The sequence below is a fragment of the Equus przewalskii genome, chromosome 7 (genome assembly GCF_037783145.1).
Source record: "Equus przewalskii isolate Varuska chromosome 7, EquPr2, whole genome shotgun sequence".
NCBI classification, from domain to species: Eukaryota; Metazoa; Chordata; class Mammalia; order Perissodactyla; family Equidae; genus Equus; species Equus przewalskii.
The window spans coordinates 42,964,266-42,985,697 of NC_091837.1; the positions used below are offsets into that span (position 1 = coordinate 42,964,266).

A 21,432-nucleotide genomic window follows, 5' to 3' on the forward strand; every position below is an offset into this window, starting at 1 on the left:
TTTTTATTGAAGTATAACACATATGCAGAAAAGGAAACAAACATATCTCTCAATGAATTAGCACAAACCAGACACCAACGTAACTCATCACCCAGATCAAGAAACATCTACTGTCAGTAACCAATCTAGTGGAAATACACCTTGCAGTAGATTGCCAGGTCAGAGTACACACTGCTAAACAGTTTTCCAGGTGGCTGTACCAGTTTATACTCCAATCAGCAGAGTATGAGAGTTACCACTGCTTCCCATCTTTACCAGTACTTGGCATTTTCCATCTTTTAAAAGTTCTTTCTTCTGCTGGATGTGTATTTCATTGTGTATGCACATGTGTATCTCATGGTGATTTTAATTTTATGTTCCTAATTACTAATGAAGAGAGCACTTATATATACTTTTATTGGCCATTCTCTTTTGTGAATTTTGTTCAAGACACTTGTGTTCACTTCTCTATAGGGTTGCCTGTCTATTTCTTACTGATCTATAAGGCATTCTCTATATTTTCTAAATATCAGAGGAGTGGAATATTTATCCCTTTCACTCCTATATTCCTAGAAAAGAGCCTGGAATATAATAAGCGTCAATAAATATTTTGTAAAGGAATGAAGGCCTGCTTTGTTTTTCTTCAGATCCTAATCATCTCCATTTCTACAACTTTGCTTCACGATCTGGCAATTCATGGTGATTCTCAACCTCTAATTCATCCCAAGGAGGTGCTAACATGTTGACTGCCTAATCTTTGTAAAGTAGAACTGTCTATAACAGTCTCCAGTGTTATAGAAATCTTTCAAGGGCTTCCTTCTACCTACAGAATAAAATCCCAACTCCTTAACCTGGTATTCCAGGTTAACTTCCCAATTTACTTTCCCAATCACCTATTAACCTTCCAAAACACAGACCTGGGGTTGAGGAAGACAAAAAAAGCCAATTACCTGTTAACTACACGAATCAGGGGGCAGAAACTGTTTTTAGGCAGAGATAGCAGGATGTTCAAAAGCCCACAGATGAGAGAACAAAGTGGACTTTTAAAACCATAAATAGTTTGATGTTGAAGTACAATATAAAAGAATAAGCAGGTGAAGATGAGGCCAGTACAGACAGCAACAGGAACAGTGCCTGTGCCACAAAGATCTTACATTTTCTTTTACTTAACACAAATTGCTTTAGATATATGGGCAATCATTTAATTTTTGTTCAAAGAATAAATCACTGAATTGCAACTTGATTCTGACTAATTCTATCCAACAACCTGCCTAACATTTGTTTCCTCACAAAGGGCCAAGCACAGCAAGAGTTTAGAAATACTTGTGGGAGTTTCAACTATTTCCTAACTTATCAATTCCATAAGTCAGATAAAAGTTTTTCAACTTTCTATCAGGTGATCATATATCAGAATTACCTATAGTGTATTAGAACCTGCTTTGTAACAGTTTGTTCAGCAAAGCTGGAATAAATCTGAAATAACTTTTTAATGCAGCTGGCTCAATCACTAGCAGTAACACTTTACATTGTACAGTGTGTTAAAGTATTTTGTTTTAATAATATTTTACACTTTGACAGTGCTTTGTTTCTAAAGTACTTTTTTATTACTTAATTTGATCCCATAATAATCCTAACATGTTACCAGGAAAAGAGTAGGGATAATGTCCACATCTTATGTTTAAAGAATCTGAAGGCTGGGGAGGTTAAGTCAGTTGCTCAAGGAGATGGGCTAAAAGTGAGCACAACTAGGGAACTGGGTCTTCTGCTTTCTGCGCTGTATTCTTTCTACTACCCACACAGCCTCTCAGGAAGCCTTGTGTATACCATTTTCTGTTCTTTGATAAATTATTAAATATTAGCCCTTTAGAAAATACCGCAAACATGCTAACATTATTGGCAGTTGGTTTCACTCCTCCACCTACAACACAAATCTAACTAAAAACAGCATCCCGCCCCTCTCTACCATGACCGAGTTGCCCTGTTATTAGTAATAGTGACTAAAATTCTCAGATGATTTAACATACTTTTGAACACTTAAAGAAACATTTAAATGAACATTATTTCTATAAACGAACTCTAGTAAGCTAACCAACTGTGACATTATTTACTGTGTCCAGCAGGGGGTTAAAAGCTCTAGTTTGGCATTTTGCCCAGATGGCTCCAATCTACAACTAAGTTTTAAATCTTCAAGAAATTCTAGAGAAATAAATTTATAGACTTAAATTCATAATATATGAAATGTTCTAGTTCCACAGGTAACAACACTCTACAGTCCATAAACATAGCCAATGATCTTTCTCTGACTTTCATTTTTAAATCCCCTTCCTTTAGTTTACAGCACAAAAGATAGGCAGGACCATAAAAGAATAGAAAACATAGACAGAGAGGAGGAAACAGCAGACTACAAAGGGCGTGCACTCTGTCTTGTAAAAGCAAACAAAGAACTTAATTTTCCAAGAGTCAAAGGAGAATAGAAAATGTGAGCAATGGAAAACTGAGCCTGCAGTGCTCGCTGATAGCAATTTTCTACCATCCTTTTTTTTTTTTTTGCATTTTAGATATACAAACAATAGACCTTAAAGAAAAAGTACGCCAACTCATTCTGAATTCCTGGTGGTTCCTCATGGTTTTTTCAACGAAATCTGGCATAGGATAAGCTGTGAGAAGGACCTAATGTAAGGCACACATAAAGAGTTGTAAAGAATACCTAAAATATACTGTTAGGAATTAAGTAATAAAAATCACTTACAAATTAATGTAAAGCCCCAAGATTTTAAAAAGCTTATTAAATTCAACATAGAACAGATCTGAATTATAAAGATCCTAGGCAAAAGTTAACTATCTTTGGCCCCTTTAGGCAATTATTAGAAACAGTTTGCTAGTAGAAAGGCGCTTCTAAAATATTTGTTTAGGCATCATTCCCTCTGCAAATTCAGTCAACTCTTGAAAAAATAAGTTGATTTTATACCTATCTCAAGAGTTTTCATCCTCTCAAATTTTCACACCTTATCTACTGTTCTTTGTCAAGATTTTGACCTGCAAATTACAGTAAACAGATACTACTTTCAAGTCCTTATGTCATTTAAATGCTCCTCAGACACCATATGGATTCTTCTTTAGTTGGAGTTTTAAACCTTAAAAACACACTATGCAACTATGTCTATAATAATGTATATATAGCTTATCTGGTTTTTTTAAACCTCTTTAAAACTAAAGAGCATAAGATATTAGATATACAAACATTTTTTGAACATCAGTTTATAAAATTAACCCGAGCTCTTTCATTTTCCCCAAATTCTTGTGCTACTTACTTTATTTCCACCATGTTTTTGCTGTAACAATATTTAGAGTTTCAACGTACGTTTTAGTCAACAGATTCAAAACTTCAAAGTTTAACTGGTATATAAATCATATACACAACTGTAAACATAAATTAATGCAGCAGATCTGGGGAGAGAGAGCTTTTGGCAATAGAAGCGACAACCAAGGAATGGTCAGGTGTGTTTCAAAAACAAAATAAGTCACATGATGGGGAGGCAGGGTCGGAGACGTGTTTAGAGAATCAAGGAAAGAAGTAAATCAGTTCACTGTTACAGCTCTCAGAAACTAGAAACCTTTCTGACTTTGGATACCTTTGGTGCTGGTCTTGTATTTTGTTAAACTACCAGCCTTTTCTCAGGAACTAGAGACGCAGTATGCTCGCCTCTCATATTCAAGCTAGTATTTCTAGTAACAGGCGTAAGAAAGAAGTTTTCAAAAATAAGTTTTGGGGGCCGGCCTTGTGGTCGAGTGGTTAAGTTTGCACACTCTGCTTCAGCAGCCCAGAGTTTGGATCATGGATGCAGACCTACACACAGCTCATCAAGCCATGCTGTGGCGGCATCCCACATAGAGGAACTAGAATGGCTTACAACTAGGACATACAACTATGTACTGGGGCTTCTGGGAGAAAAAAAAGAGAAGATTTGCAACAGATGTTAGTTCAGGGCCAATCTTCCTCGCCAAAGAAAAGCATACCTTAAGGAGAAAAAGAAAAAGTTTTGGGGGCTGGCCCTGTGGCACAGTGGTTAAGTTCCACACATTCCACTTTGACAGCCAGGGTTCAGATCCTGGGCACAGACCTATACTACTTGTCAGCTATGCTGTGGCTGCAACCCACATACAAAATAGAGGAAGACTGGCACATACGTTAGATCAAGGCAAATCTTCCTCAGCAAAAAAATAAATAATAAGTTTTCACTGGTATCCAAGAATTTAATTGTAATTTGTGCAGATTATGTATGTTTAAAACCACTTTCTTTTTTCCAGTTATAAAAAACTTTATTTTGAAATAATTTTAGATGTACAGAAGTTATAATCACTTTCTTTTAAAACACTGACCTTTTTAGCTTATTCTGCTACCTACTATCCCTTCTCAAGCAAGACTTTATATACTTTTTTCAACAAGGACTATTCAGAAAGCAATTTTTCAATTTATCTTTTTTATTGAGCAAGATGTTATATTACTACATGAAGTAAATAGTTTATTTTGGTTTTGTTAGAGTTTAATACAAAGTTTTAAAATGTTTGGTTCAAAATTTTAATTGCCCAATATGTTAAAAGATATTTTAATTTTAATTTTTAACTTTCATTAAGAAAATTCTGCCCTGTCAGCAATAAATAAAAAAGTTATGGCTTGGGCATACACTGGGTCCTTAATAAATGTTTATTATTCAGTTTTCTTAGCTTTTGTTTCATTCAAAATCAATGCCAATATAATTCCCTAGATATTTACATGGTAAAAGCATGTGTGAAGTACCTTTAAATTGCCTTTAAATAGGCCTGTTTTTCCTTCTAAAAATAAAAGTCCACAGAATAATGGTAATTTAATTACAATTTAAACACAGTAGAATGGCAAAGACAAGCAATGAATTTCTAGTACTTTGTTGGAAGAGAACATGATTTTACTTTTTAAATTACTGGAAAAAGTCTCTCAGATCTTCTAAAATATCAAAACTTATTAGACACCTACAAGCATTTTCTTCCAGAAATATAAAGGGTGAAGATAAAAGATTAGTTTTCGATTTGTCAAAATATCCCCTCTCCATAGGAGGCTCGCTTAGCTGGTGTAGCTGTCTACTGGGCATCCACCAAAACATCTTCCAGGACTCTCAAATTTACCACGTGCAAAATGAGACCTGTCATCTTTCCCATCAAAGTCCACTTTTCCTTCTCCATCACCCCTGTCTCAGTGAATGGTAACACACCCATCTATTCTCCTGCTTTACTCAAAAACCCGAGGGTCATTCTTAACTCATACTCCTCCCATGCACCATATATCCAGTCACCAAGACCTGGCTGTAACTAGCCTGTAATCTCCAAAATTCTTCCACTTCTCCCCCAACTAATTACTACTTCTGTTGGCTACTAATCATTTACTGTCGGGATTATTGCAAAACCTCCCTTAATTGATCTCCATGACTCCAGTGTTAACAGTTTCTCCAGTCTTTTCTGGCTAAAGTGTGAAGAATGTATTTTCTAAAAAGTAAATCTGATTAGGAGGCTTCATTGGCACAGCCCCCTCTTGCTTTCTATATAAAGTCCAAACTTCTTAGTATGAAATAGAAGGCAGTGCAAGATTTGCTTTATTTACCTCTTGGCTCATCTCTTTCCATTCATCACTTTGCATTCTATGTTTCCCGCATACTGAATTTCTTTTAAATCATCAAATGCACCATGTTCTTTTCATAAACGTTTGGCACATCCTACCTCCTCCCTTATGCTTGGTTTATGACTACTCAACCTTCAGGTCTGACCCTAAACCTTCAAGGAATCTTCCCCAACCTCTCATGCGCTCTTATAGTACATTTTATCCCCCCTCCCAATCTCCCCACGCCCAACACAGCATTTACCACACTGAATTGTCACTGCCTGTTTGTTTCTATCCTCCTCTGAACTGTAACCTTTGGGAGAGCAAAGTTTTTGTCTATGTTGTAGCCTGGCCTACTGTCTAACCCACAGCTGATGTCCAATAAATATTTTTAGAGTGAATGGAATAAGAAGTGACTGACATTAGACCTACATTTCAACCCTGGTTCTGTCACTTATTAGCTACTGTGATGTGATCAAATTACTTAATAGCTCTTAACCACAAGTTTCCTCTTTTTTTGGGAGGGGGAAGGGGAATAATAATACCTATCTTGCAAGGTTATGAGAATTAACTGATATTGTATATAGAGTAGGCAGCACATACCCTAACAAGCGCAAGTATTTGCTTTGGTTAAGACTTCTGGCTGGACCGGCTCCGTGGCCAAGTGGTTAAGTTCGCGTACTCCACTGTGGCAGCCCAGGGTTTGGATCCTGGGTGCAGACATGGCACCGCTCATAAGGCCACGTTGAGGCGGCATCCCACATCCCACAACTAGAAGGACCTGCAACTAGGATATACAACTATGTATGGTGGGGTTTGGGGAGATAAAGCAGAAAAAAAAAAAAAAAAAGACTCTTCTGACTAAGGAGAGAATCTGACTAGAGAGTATCTTAAGCAAAAAGGGGAATTTGTATAAAGGTTACAGGAGCGTGTCATGGAAGTCAACATCATTAGAAAAAACTAGAACTAGGAACCCAAGTCACAGAAAGTTAGTTTGTTCATTTTCTCTCTTTTTCCTGGTCTTTCTCTCTGTGCCCCCCTCCCCTTCTTCCCCATCTCCTCCCCTCATGACCTCTTTATCCATACCTCTCTCCTCCATCCCCTTCACATGTTTGTCTCAGTCTCTCTCCATCTTTCACCTCTGCTACTCTGTTCATCTGACTTATTCTTCTCTCCTTTGGCAGAACGGCTTCTTCAGCTCTTTACTTCACATGGTATAACATGGCTGCCAATAATTCCAGAACCATTATCTTCATTTTAGAGGCAGATAGAGGGATTCTAAGTATCCACTCCATATTCCTAAAGGACTCTCATCAGCTGCCTGTCTCTAAGTCAGTCCTCTCCAGCGAAGAGGTGGGATCACTGCTGGAACACGGCAGATAGCACTTTAACCAGGAAATGGTGAGGACAGCCTTAGGCAATGAGGGAGCCTGGGCAATCAAAACACTTGGGGCTTACTACTCCATCCATTAAATAAAAGCTATTAATGTTTTAAGAGAATTATTTGACTTAAGTGAATTAGCTATAATAAGGATATATTAGTAATTTGTCAAGTGTTAAGTTACACTTTGATTTTAAATTTTATATGAACGGAAAACATGATATCGACATAAAACATGTAAAAAGGATCTCTATTTTTTACTTTCTGAGCTTCTGATCTCAATAGCTAATGATGCAAAAGAGACTACAAAGGTAATCTTTTTTTTTAATAAAGGAAAAAGATTTAAGGATACTCTAGGAAAGTTTTAAATTACACAGCATACTTTAGCTAGAGACCCAAAGAGAAAGTTGGGAAAAGATCTCAAAAACACTTTACAAAACTTACACTAGCACACTCTACATGCCTTCCTCATACCTTTTCCAAACTGAACAGAAAAAGAAACCCTCAGTGGAGAAAACACGTGGGAAAAACCATCACAACCTTTTACACCTCTCTAGCAATAAACATGGATGTAATGCTATAACAAAATTGAATCTGAAAGTTCAATTTAGTGGAATTGGAAAACTGAGGATAAAATAGTGAGAAGTGAGTGAGTTAATGTATCTGCTCTCCAGCCTCCACACAGATTTTTCTAAGCTTCTATATGTATCAACTGAAATTAATATTTATAATATACAATTAAAGCAAGTGATAAAATGGCAGTGTTAAGCCCTCAGATATCAATAATCACTCTAAATGTAAATGGATTGAATTCTCCAATCAAAAGACACGGAGTGGCTGGACAGATTAAAAAACAAGACCCAACAATATGCTGCCTCCAGGAAACAGATCACAGCTCTAAAGACAAAGACAGGCTCAGAGTGAAAGGATGGAAGACAATACTCCAAGCTAATGCGAAACAAAAGAAAGCAGATGTTGCCATACTTCAGTCAAACAAAGTAGACTTAAAGATAAAAAAGGCAATGAGAGATAAAGGGGGGCAGTATATTAATAAACAGGACACTCCACTAAGAGGACATAACACTTATAAATACACAGGCACTTAACACAGGAGCACCAAAGTACATAAAGCAACTATTAACAGACCTAATAGGAGAAGTTAACAGCAACACAATAATAATAGGGAACCTCAACACCCCACTTACATGAATGGATAAATCATCCAGACAGAAAGTCAACATGGAAACAGAGGAATTAAATGAAAATCTAGACCACATGGACTTGAGAGAGAGAGAGATACAGAAAACTCTATCCAAAACCAGCAGAATACAGAGTCTTCAAGTGCACATGGAACATTCTCAAAGATAGACCACATGTTGGGAAACAAAGCAAGCCTCAATAAATTTAAGAAGATTGAAATCATATCAAGCATCTTTTCCAACCATAATGCTACAAAACTAGAAATCTACTACAAGAAAAAAGCTGGGAAATTAACAAATATGTGGAGACTAAACAACACGCTAGTGAACACCTTAATAAACAAGAAAAATCTCAAATAAGCCATCAAACTACACCTAACAGAACGACAAAAAGAAGAACAAAGCCTTAAGTCAGCAGAAGGAGGGAAATAATAAAAATTAGAGCAGAAATAAATGAAATAGAAACCAAGAAACAGTAGAAAGGATCAATGAAACTAAGAGCTGGATCTTTGAGAAGATAAACAAAATCGACAAACCCTTAGCTAGACTAAGAAAAGAGAGAGAAGGCTCACATAAATTAAATTATAAATGAAAGATGAGCAATTACAACAGATAGCACAGAAATACAAAGGATTATAAGAGAATACTATGAAACACTACATGCTAACAAATTGGATAACCTAGAAGAAATGGATAAATTCTCCAAAACTGAATCAAGAAGAAATATCGAATTTGAATAGACCAATCACAAGTAAAGATATCAAAACAGTAACCAAAAACCTCCCAGGGGCTGGCCTCGTGGTGCAGCAGTTAGTTTGTGCACTCCACTTCAGCGGCCTGGAGTTTGCCAGTTCAGATCCTGGGTGCGGACCTATGCACCACTTATCAAGCCATGCAGTGGCAGGTGTCCTACATATAAAACAGGAGAAAATGGGCACAGATGTTAGCTCAGGACCAATCTTCCTTAGCAAACAGAGGAAGACAAGTGGCAGGTGTTAGCTCAGGGCTAATCTTCCTCAAAAAAAAAAAACCTCCCCAAAAATAAAAGTCCAGGACCAGATGGCTTCTCTGGAGAATTCTACCAAACAGTCAAGGAATATTTAATAGCTATCCTTCTCAAACTATTCAAAAAAATTGAAGAAGATGGAACACTTCCCAACTCATTCTACGAGACCAACATCACCCTGATCCCAAAGCCAGGCAAGGACAACACAAAGAAGGAAAATTACAGGTCAATATCGCTGATGAACATAGATGCAAAAATCCTCAACAAGATATTGGCAAACCGAATACAGCAATACATTAAAAGGATCATACATCATGATCAAGTGGGATTTATATCAGTGAAGCAGGGATGGTTCAACATCCACAAATCAATCAATGTGATACACCACATTAACAAAATGAGGAATAAAAACCACAGGATTATCTCAATAGATACAGAGAAAGCATTTGACAAGATCCAACATCTATTTATGATAAAAACTCTCAATAAAATGGGTATTGAAGGAAAGCACCTCAACATAATAAAGGCCATATATGACAAACCCACAGCCAACATCCTACTCAACGGGGAAAAACTGACAGTCATCCCGAAAACAGGAACAAGACAAGGGTGCCCACTCTCACCACTCTTATTCAACATAGTACTGGAGGTTTTGGCGAGAAAAATTAGGCAAGAAAAAGAAACAAAAGGCATCCAAATTGGCAAGGAAGAAGTGAAACTCTCGCTGTTTGCAGATGACATGATTCTATATATAGAAAACCCTAAAGAATCCACTGGAAAACTAACAGAAATAATCAACTGCAGCAAAGTTGCAGGGCACAAAATCAACTTACAAAAATCAGCTGCATTTCTATACTCTAATAACAAACCAATAGAGAACTCAAGAAAACAATCCCCTTTACAATTGCAACAAAAAGAATAAAATATCTAGGAATAAATATAACCAAGGAGGTGAAAGACCTATACAATGAAAACTGTAAGACATTATTGAAAGCAATCGATGATGACATAAAGAAATGGAATGATATTCCATGCACATGGAAGGGAAGAATAAACATAGTTAAAATGTCCATACTACCTAAAGCAATCTACAGATTCAATGCAATCCTAAGCAGAATCCCAATGACATTCTTCACAGAAACAGAACAAAGAATCCTAAAATTCATATGGAGCAACAACAGACCCCGAATAACTAAAGTAATCCTGAGAAAAAAGAACAAAGTTGGAGGCATCACAATCCCTGACTTCAAAATATACTACAAAGCTACAGTAATCCAAACCGCATGGTACTGGTACAAAAATAGACACATGGATCAGTGGAACAGAATTGAAAGCCCAGAAATAAAACCATACATCTGTGGACAGCTAATCTTCGACCAAGGAGCCAAGAACATACAATGGAGAAAGGAAACTCTCTTCAATACATGGTGGTGGGGGCCAGTCCCCTGGCTGAGTGCTTAAGTTCACGCAGTCCACTTGCACAGTCCTGGGTGCAGACCTACACACCACTCATCAAGCTATGCTGTGCTGGTGTCCCACAGAGAGGAGCTAGAATGACCTACAACTAGGATATACAACTATGTACTGGGGTTTGGGGAGGGGAAAAAAGAAAAAAAAGAGGAAGATTTGCAACAGATGTTAGCTCATGGCCAATCTTCCTCACCAAAAAGCATACTTTAAATAAATAAATAAATAAATAAACGGTGGTGGTGAGAAAACTGGACAGCCATATGCAAAAGAATGAAAGTAGACCATTATCTTTCACCATACACAAAAATTAACTCAAAACAGATTAAAGACTTGAAGGTAACATCCAAAACCATAAAAATCCTAGAAGAAAATATAAGCAGTACATTCTCTGAATTGGTCTTAGAAGCATCTTTTTGAAGACCATATCTACTCAGGCAAGGGAAACAAAAGAAAAAAATAAACAAATAGAACTTCATCAGACTAAAGAACTTCTGCAAGGCAAAGTAAACCAGGAACAAAATGAAAAAAAAAAAACCCAATCAACTGGGAGAAAATATTCGCAAATCATATATCCAACAAGGGCTAATCTCCAAAATATATAAAGAACTCATTCAACTCAACATCAAAAAATCAAAACCTGATCAAAAAATGGGCAGAGGATATGAACAGACTTTTTTCCAAAGAAGATATACAGATTGCCAATAGGCACATGAAAAGAAGTTTGATATCACTAATTATTAGGGAAATGAAAATCAAAATTACAAAGAGATATCAGATATCACCTCACACCCATCAGAATGGCTATAATTACCAAGACAAAAAATAACAAATGTTGGAGAGGATGTGGAGAAAAGGGTACCCTTATACACTGCTGGTAGGAATGCAAACTCGTGCATCCACTATGAAAAACAGTATGGAGATTTCTCAGTAAATTAAAAACAGAAATACCATATGACCCAGCTATTCCACCACTGGGTACTTATCCAAAGAACTTGAAATCAACAATTCAAATAGACTTATGCATCTCTTTGTTCACTGCAGCATTATTCACAATAGGCAAGACGTGGAAGCAACCCAAGTGTCCATCGAGAGATGAATGGATAAAGATGATGTGGTGTATATACATGTACAATGGACTACTACTCAGACATAAAAAAGGACAAAATCGGCCCATTTGCAACAATATAGATGGACCTTGAGGGTATTATGTTAAGCAAAATAAGCCAGACAAAGACAAACGCTGTATGATTTCACTCTTATGTGGAAGATAAACACATGGACAAAGAGAACAGATTAGTGGCTACCAGAGGGGAACAGGGTTGGGGGATGGGCATAAGGGGTAAAGGGGCACGTATATATGGTGACTGACAAATAATATTGTACAAGTGAAATTTCACAATGTTATAAACTATTACGACCTCAGTAGAATTTTAGAAAGTCATCATTAATAAATCCTCATTATCATGAATTATGTATTTGTGAATTAGCCTGCTTGCTAAGATTTAGCTGTAACCCCCAAATCAATGCTCGTGACGCTTCCGTGGTATTTGCAGACACGTGCCGAGCTGTGCCAGATCCACACATTCCCAATTTTGGTCAAACAAAGCTCTTATACTGTAAACAAGTGTCCTTTCCACAGTCTATTAGTGCCTTTTTTTTTTTCATTTTTATGCTTTTCGTTGGTGATGTCACTGTTTAAAATGGTCTCCAGGTGTTAGTGATGAAATGTTGTCTAGTGTTTCCAAGCCAAGAAGGCTGTGGCGTGCCTTACAGAGAAAATGTATGTTAGATAAGCTTCATTTAGGCATGAGATATAGTGCTGTTTGTGAGTTCAATGTTAATGAATCAACAATATAGTAATGGTGTCTTTAAACAGAAGCACACACAGAACAAGATTATGTATTGATCAGTTGATGAAAATGTTGTAACCAGAGGATCACAAAAACCTAACCTTGTATTTCCCCTAGGAGCGATGGTTTAGTATCCACTAATTCAAGATTCATGGTGGCTTTCTAGACTATAACTACTGCAAATAATGAGAAATGACTGTATATGAATATCTCAATGGGAAAGATTTCGAGTCAAAAGTTCTGCTTTTTGAAAGCTGTGATACTCTCAAATTTCCCTCTAATAATGGATTTTAAAAGAAAAAATCTAAAATGCTGTACTTTTTTTTTTTTAAGATTTTTTTATTTTTTCCTTTTTCTCCCCAAACCCCCCCCCCCGCCCCGGTACATGGTTGTATATTCTTCGTTGTGGGTCATTCTAGTTGTGGCATGTGGGACGCTGCCTCAGCGTGGTTTGATGAGCAGTGCCACGTCCGCGCCCAGGATTCAAACCAACGAAACACTGGGCCGCCTGCAGCGGAGCGTGCGAACTTAACCACTCGGCCACGGGGCCAGCCCCTAAAATGCTGTACTTTTAAAAATGTTTTTAAAAGTATAGCTTTTTGTTCCATTTTAAAATTCTATCTTTAAATTAATTAAAGCCCCCTGACAATTCTATACCACTTTTGCATTTTTAAGTGAATTAAAAGTCTAATGAATTGTTACTTTATATTGTTTTGCCCCAAAGTGGAAAGTACTGAATTTGCTAACCATGTATTTAGATATCAATCACTAAAACAAAAGTCAATAATGTGAGCAAATTGAGAACAGGCAGTTACGACAGATATTTTTTGTATGTCTAATATTGCGCACATTCACTACATTTCAAAACGTTTTGATGAATAAATGAATGAGTAAAGGAAGCAAGTAAACACAAGGTAATACACCAAGAAGTAGTCTGATTAAGCATGTAGGATAAATTAATGAATTTAATTATAATCTAGTAAAAAAATACATTTCTTTTAATTAGATGACAACAATAACTACAAAAACAACAGCTAACACTTACAGAACAGTTACTGTTATAGCCACTGTGCTTAGCACTTGAAATGGATCTCATTTAATTCTCAAAACACCCTAAGAAAATAAATACTGTTACTCTTCTTATTTACAAATGCAGAACCTGATAACAGAGGGAGGTAACTTGTCCAAGGTCATAGAGCAAGACCTCAGAGCTCCAGTGGTTTACCACTGTGTCAAACTGAACATCTTTAAAAGCTCCAAGTTGTATAAATGTGTCTCTATTTTCAATTTTTCCACAGTATCTGCATTATATTAGCCTGAGGTATTTATTAAAAATGAAGATTCCTGGCTCTCAGTCCAGGTTTATTGAATTAGAATTTCTGGAGGCAGAACTGAGGAGCCTACATTTTAAGAGATCCCAGGTGATGAGTACTCACTGTGATGTTGAAAGCCATCACTTTTAAGTATATGATCAATACTTATTCCTTTATTCCCATGCTTGAAGTACACCTATTTACTACAACCCAGAAACTGTCTTGCCTTCTCTGTCTTCTCTATGTCTCTGTTCAAGTTATCAGCTCCCTCTGAAATGTCCATTTTATTTATCCTTCAAAACCTACTCAAATCCCACCCGGACCAGGCCTTTCCTGAATGTGCGTTTCTATCTACTCTTGATCTGCCATTGAACTTTAAACCTCCAATACAATATTTCTCTCAAGTTGTCTAAAGAAGTTGTATACTTAATTGATAAACAGGAGAGGGCAGACTTTCCTTTCTGGCTCCTAAAAAGCTTAATTAACATGGGGCAAGTTACATGCTACCTGCTTGGAGTAGCTGTAAATCTTTTTTTTAAAGTTTGTTGGAATTGAATTAAAGATCCTGTTTGCCATCAATGTTTAAGACTTGACTCAAAAGATAAATATTACTCAACAAATTAATATTTGAATCTGGCTTCTTTAACGGAAGGGAGTGGAGATATAAAGACTGTAAAATATAATAAAAAATTACCAGAGTAAAAATAAACCTAATCCATAGTAACATATATCAGATTAATTTACTAGTTATCTACATCTCCTTTAAGCTGTGAAGACTTGGTAATTGCTTATGACTTCAACAACTGCTCTAGCCTCAAAATGTCAGTACGGTGGGTGACAAGAAAACAGCAGCTACATGAGAAATGCAAAATGCATGCTGACCATTTCCAGACATTTCTGACACCATCTTAACAATTCAGGGGGGCAACAACAATTGCTAATGTTTTCTGCATTACTTATTTAGTAATTGCTATTACTTCCACTTAGAAATACGTAGGAACCTTAGAGAACTTGAATAAGTGAAAATTTATGGGAAGACAGGATTTGGTACATATCAAATTTTTATAGAGTTGAGCTCCAAGGAGTGTTATCTATGTCATAAAATCAAACATATCTACATACTGTATTTTCTGAAGAACTTCATCCATTTACATTTTGAATCTCCAAAGAGTATGAATTTGCCTGCTTTGGCTTTTGGAGTAAAAGATTAATGTGTAAATAGTGTGAACAGCTTCATTCTAGTCCAATGAAGCAGTCACATTAAAAGGAGATGAAGTTTTTCAGGTTCTCTTGGGTATTTTTGCTGAGGAAGATTGGCCCTGAGCTAACATCCATGCCCATCTTTCTCTATTTTATATGTGGGACGCCCCCACAGCATGGCTTGGTAAGTGGTGCATAGGTCTGCCTGGGATCTGAACTGACAAACTCCGGGCTGCCGAAGTGGAGTGCCCAAACTTAACCACTGCACCACAGGGCTGGCCCCACGAAGGTTTTAATTGGAAAAAAAAAAAAAAATGGAAGTTTTCTTTCTTTCTACCTTCATATTACAAGAGGAGCCTTTGACTCTGGGCTATAAATGATCACTTATACTCAGTCTCTAGTTCCTTAGCATGATGTAAGAATTAAAGCCAGAACCTCGGTACAATATTTCTGAATTGTTCCTTACTTCTGTGTTATACTATTTCAATTCTGAAATCATTTTTTAAAACATGTTATATTGTGTATATATGTCCACATTTAAAAAGTCATTAAAAAATTAACATATTTGATTTTTAAGGTTTATCATATAAAGGAGTGGAAGTTTCCAACTAGAGCCACAAATATTCTGTGGAAAACTGTATTAGAATTCAACAGTTGAAGACTTTTTATAATCCCGATACTATTTTGTGCTCTTAGCAGAATATAACAGCAGTATTGGCAGTATTTGTTTGCTCAGAGCAATTATACAAAAAAGTTTGTTGAACTGAATTGTATCAACATTTGTTGCATTACTATGGCCCACACTTTATAATATTATTTGTTTGGGAAATAGATATTTAAAACTCCATGAAGCAATTTATCTATACATGCAGAAATTACTTGTGACTGGAAACAATTTTCTTAGGTTGTTTTATTGAGTACTGACAACAGAATATATGATACAAAACCTAAAGAAATGGTACACAAGAGTGTTTTTTCAAGTTTCCCGAAATAAGATAAACATGTAAAGCTTTTCATTATCCAATACTCTTGTGTCAACAAGGAAACACAAACTGAAATTATAAAATAAAAATAACTTTCTAACTTATCTACGTATCTCTCATATATATCTAACATATCTACATATCTTTCTAACATAGCTACAGCTATTCAGAGCTATACAGAGCTACTGTATTCAGAGCAAAATTCACAGCCTACAAACCTATTACTAAAAAGGAATACAAACAAATGAATTAAATATGCAGAACCAAACTAAAATGGACCACTTATGTCAAAAGAGGTGCATAAAGGAAACTTAACCTAACCTTACAGGAATCTACAGCTTTTCTCAGAAATTGGTAGAGGACACCAGCCAATCCCCAAATGTCAAATCTGTTCAAGCCATATCTGAATTTCCTTGTTCCCCTAACACAGCTACCCTGATCCAGATAGGGAAGAAGACCACTGGGCAACCAATCAGCTGAAAACGCCAAATAACTCCCAAATTTACCCGTAAAAATCCCTCAGGCTGTGAGCAACTCATGCTCCCGTGGCTTTGCATTTCCCGGCTTGCAGGTCAAAAGCCTTGCAATAAACTCATCTTTCTGCTTTGTTTTATTCAACATGCAGATTGCTTTTTGACAAGTATTTAAAATTTAGGAAAAAACAAAAACCAAAGAAACCCAAAAAGAGGATTTTTAGTTGTAAATCATACTGAGATTTTTTTCTGTTGTTTCTAATTCATTAATTTTTCTTTTAATTTTTCTTTCATTATAATTGAAGAAATTCCCATATGATTTACAAATAAAAAATCAATGAAACAGATAAATCACTAGATTTAATCTTAAGAAACGAAAAGGGAGAGTACACAGTATTAGGTGTGAGAAGAGTGCTTGAGTCACAGAGGATTTAAGAAAACTATATATGGGAGCTGTGTATAACTCTCTGCTAACAAAGTTTTAACAACTAGATGAAAAGGATGAGTATACTTTGGCGAATGGAAATTACTAAAGTTAACTCAGTTAAAAGATAGAAGACCTAAATAAATCAATAAGCATGAAAATAGTTTAAACATTGTCAAAAGAATTCATCAAAAAAGCATAAGTATTATATATTTCATAGTAAATTATATGACACTTGTCAAGAATAAATTAGTCCTATGCTCTTCAATCTCTTCCAAAGCATACAGGAAAATCTTTCCTTCTTACTTTTTGCCGTCAGCCAAATCCCGACTGAGTTGCTTCGGGGTCTCTATGGAGTCAAGAAGTTGTGGAAACAAGGGAAACATCTAGTGAAGAAGTTCTGAGTCAGGTAAATCTCTCTTCCGACCCTCAAGAAGCCTCTCTTGGATACTAGCAAACACCAGCATTATCCAGTCACTAGCAAATTACAGAGTTTTTCTGGGGAAGTAACTGCACTAAAAATCCCTAATACAGGGGCTGGCCCCGAGGCTGAGTGGTTACGGCCGTGCGCTCCGCTTGGGCGGCTCAGGGTTTCGCTGGTTCAGATCCTGGGCATGGACATGGCACCACTCATCAAGCCATGCTGAGGTAGCATCCCACATGCCACAAGTAGAAGGACCTACAACTAAAAAAATATACAACTATGTACCAGGGGGTTTGGGGGAGAAACAAGGAAAAAATAAATCTTGAAAAAAATTAAAAAATCCCTAATACATGATGATCACCAAGGACCACCAGCAGCATCCTCTCCTTGCCCACCACCAGATATCTGATCACTGACTATAATATTGCAGGGGTTTTTTTAGATTTAGAGAATTTTTATTGAGAGTCTAGGATAGTCTTAAAAATGCAGTGCAAATAATAAAATAATGAGAAACTTTCAGCTTTTTAATCTCAAAATATATCTAATTTGTCTTATCCTAAGAGAGCAGTCCAGGCCACTTGCCTTTTAGGAACTGCAATTTTCCTGGTTGTAATATTGTTTCTATAGACATTCTGGGCTATCAAGAGACCTCTTTTCCAACCATTACCTAGTTTACTCAAAAATTCTATATTCATTCACTCAAAAAATATTTGAGGGGCCAGCCCAGTGGCAAAGCAGTTAAGTGTGCATGGTCCGCTTCTGGCGGCCCAGGGTTCGCTGGTTCGAATCCTGGGTGCGGACATGGCACCGCTTAACAAGCCATGCTGTGGCAGGCATCCCACATACAAAGTAGAGGAAGAAGGGCATGGATGTTAGCTCAGGGCCAGCCTTCCTCAGCAAAATGAGGAGGATTGGCAGCAGATGTTAGTTCAGGGTTAATCCTCAAAAGAAAAAATTTTTGAGAGCCTAACAAATGGAAATAGAGCAGTAAACAAAACAAAGTCCCAGACCTTGTGCAGTCTGCACTCTTACTGGGAATAGTAAGATAATGTGAGGCACTTACCATATGCCAAGCACTATTCTAAGTACTCTCGCACATATTAATCCATTTAATCCTTACAACAACCTTATGAGGTAAGGGCTACTTTTACTCTTCCTTTACAGATGAGGAAACTGAGGCATAGAGATTATATAACTTGTCCAAGATCACAAACACCCCCAGGCAGCCTGGCTCTAGAGCAGCGCTATGCAACAGATATGTAATATGAGCCACATATCTAACTTTAAATTTTCTAGTAGCCACATTTAAAAAAGGTAAAAAATAAACAAGTGACATTAATTTCAATAATATCTTATTTAAGCTAATAAATCCAAAATATTATCATTTCAATATGTGATCAATATAAAAAGTTGAATTATTTTACATTTTTTAAATCATACTAAGTCTTCAAAGTCTAGTGTATATTTTACACTTACAGTACATCTCAATTTAGACTAGCCACATTTTAAGTACTCAACTGCCTTATGTGGCCAGGAGCTACTGTGACACTGTGGTTAAAAATACATATTTGGTCTTTGTCCCTATTCCTAGCACAGAGCTCCTAAAACCCTTGCAATTATAAAATATAGAGAGAAATAAGTAGTTTTTTAATATACTAAAAACAGCCAGTTGTAAAATATAATTCAAAAACAAATCATTCAAAACCATACACATTTGATAAAAGGAACCAGAACTCCTTAAATAAGTGGCAGATTCCAAAGCTAGAGGCAAGGTAAATACAAGATCAGCCTGTGACATGTTACACCAAAAAAATAAGTAGTACTCAAAAAATGACGGGGATATATCAAAAGTACACAGGAACCATCTTGAAGAGACTCTTGCTGGCCAAAAATAGTATAAATTCGAGCGCCAATATTAAGAGTGACATAAACGGATTATAACCTGTCGACAAAAAAAGAATCCAAAGTCATTCTGATAATAAATGAGGGAGAAAGGAAGGTTTTCTCTTACAGAATCTCAACTAATAAACATAGAAGGAATTATAGAGTTGGAAAAGTATTATTTTACAACCATCATTGCAATAATCAATTCAGGCAAGACTCATTGATGGAGGCTAAAACTATTTCCCACATATTACTTATTAATTAAAAAGAGAAAAATGCTAACTTTACAGCGGAGAAACCTGACAGATATCACTTTACCTAAGCAGAGTTAATACTGCCGATAATGGGACAGACTAACGCAGTGTGCCTCCTAACGGGCTGTACCAGGAAGGACACAACATCCCTCATGTACTATTCTTGCCGTAAATTGATAATCTGAATTTAATCATGAGGAAACATCAGACAAATCCTCATTGAGGTACGCCATACAAAAGAAGCAGTCTGATTTTTCAAAAATATTAACATCATGAAAGACAAAGGCAGAAGAACTGTTCATATTAAAGGAGACTAAACAGACAAGACAACTAAATGCAGTAGATTGGATTCTGGATTTTTGTTACAAAGGACACCATTAGGACAATTGGGAAAAAATCGATTATGGACTGCTGCATTAGTTTCTTAAGAACTCCTGTTTAAAAAAAAAAACAAAACGGTTTAACACAACAGAAATTTATTCTCTCACAGTTCTGGAGGCCAGAAGTCCAAAACCAAGGTGTCAGCAGGGCCATGCTCACTCTCAATCTCTGAAGAGAATCCTTCTTTGCCTCCTCCTAGCTTCTGATTGTGGCTGGCAATCCTTGGGGTTCCTTGGCTCGCAACTGCATCACTTCCATCTCTGCCTCTGTTGTCACACGGCATTCTCCTTGGGTGTTTCTATCTGCAAGTGGCATGTTCCTCTTCTTCTAAGGATACCAGTCACATTGGATTAGGTGAGTTAAGGCCCACCTTAACTCGGTATGACTTCATCTTAACTTGATTACATCTGCAAAGAACCTATTTCCAAATAACATCACATTCACAGGCACTGGGGTTAGGACTTAAAACAGCTTCTGGGGGAAAACAATCCAACCCACGAGAACTACATATTAGATAACTGCATTACAGTGATGTTAAACTTCCTGAATTCGATAATTGTACTATGGTTATGTGAGAAAATGTCTTTGGTTTTAAGAAATACACACTGAAGTATTTAAGGGTAATGAGACATGATGTTTGCAGCTAACTTTCAAGTGGTGGTGGAAGGGGGAATACCCACATACATATACACAAGGAGGGACTAATAAGAGCAAATGTGGTTAAATGTGAACTGGTAAATGTGAGTAAGGGGGATCTAGGAGCTTTTTGCACTCTTGTAATTCTTTCTATTCTTGCAACTTTTCTGTAACTCTGAAATTATTTCCAAATAAGTTTTTTTTAAACCACGGATGAAATAATACCTACGAGAAACAAGAAAAAATGTTCAGAGTCTCTATTAAGAAGAAAAGCTCTGTGGGCTATAAAGAACCTCAATAAACAGAAACATATCACTTATTTTTAAATGGTAAGATCCATTATTATAAAGATGTCCATTCTTCCTAAATAAAGTAATTAACATTGTCTAAATCATAATCACAATGAAGTTCTTATGGAAAAATAAATACATAACAACAGCCAAGAAATTTTCAAAAAAGAAAAATGAAGAGATTTGTCCTTTTAGTAATCACAACCTCACAGTTAAGAGTATAGTCTCTGGAGTTAGAGTTGGTTACAGTCCTAGCTTGTAACTCGAATAAATTAATTTCTCAAAGCCTACTTTTTCATCTGTAAAAATAAAGATATTAACAATACCTAACTCAGCGCTCATTCTGGCAGTATACTAAAATTGGGACAATACAGAGAAGTTTTAGCATGGTCAAGGATGCAAGGATGACAAATTCATGACGCGTTCCATATATTACCAAAAAAAAGAAAATGTTTTCATTAAATAAAATGACTACATGTCAGAACATTGAAGCCAGATTTTCAAAAGAAAAAGAACACCTAACTCATAGGGTTTTGTGAGAAATGAATTAGTTAAAATATATTAAAGCATTTATCGCTGTGACTGGCACGCAGGCAATACTCAATACACACTAGCGGCTGCTCTTGCTCCTGTTATCACGGTCATGATTATCATCA

General features: G+C 36.4%; 1 protein-coding gene across 9 annotated transcripts in view; it reads right to left on the bottom strand.

Moving 5' to 3' along the window:
• YES1 (YES proto-oncogene 1, Src family tyrosine kinase) overlaps positions 1-21,432 on the bottom strand; it is an 80,104-nt gene that overhangs the window by 45,730 nt on the left and 12,942 nt on the right. For 2 of the 9 annotated variants that reach the window (XM_070629745.1, XM_070629746.1), the window contains exon 2: positions 19,958-20,177. The exons of 3 other annotated variants lie outside the window; for them this stretch is intronic. In XM_070629745.1, coding sequence (XP_070485846.1) covers positions 19,958-20,003 — 46 coding nt within the window. In that variant the 5' untranslated portion in view covers positions 20,004-20,177. The remainder of the gene's footprint in view (positions 1-19,957; positions 20,178-21,432) is intronic. 4 more of the 9 variants (XM_070629742.1, XM_070629743.1, XM_070629744.1 and 1 more) reach the window with 3 other exon arrangements.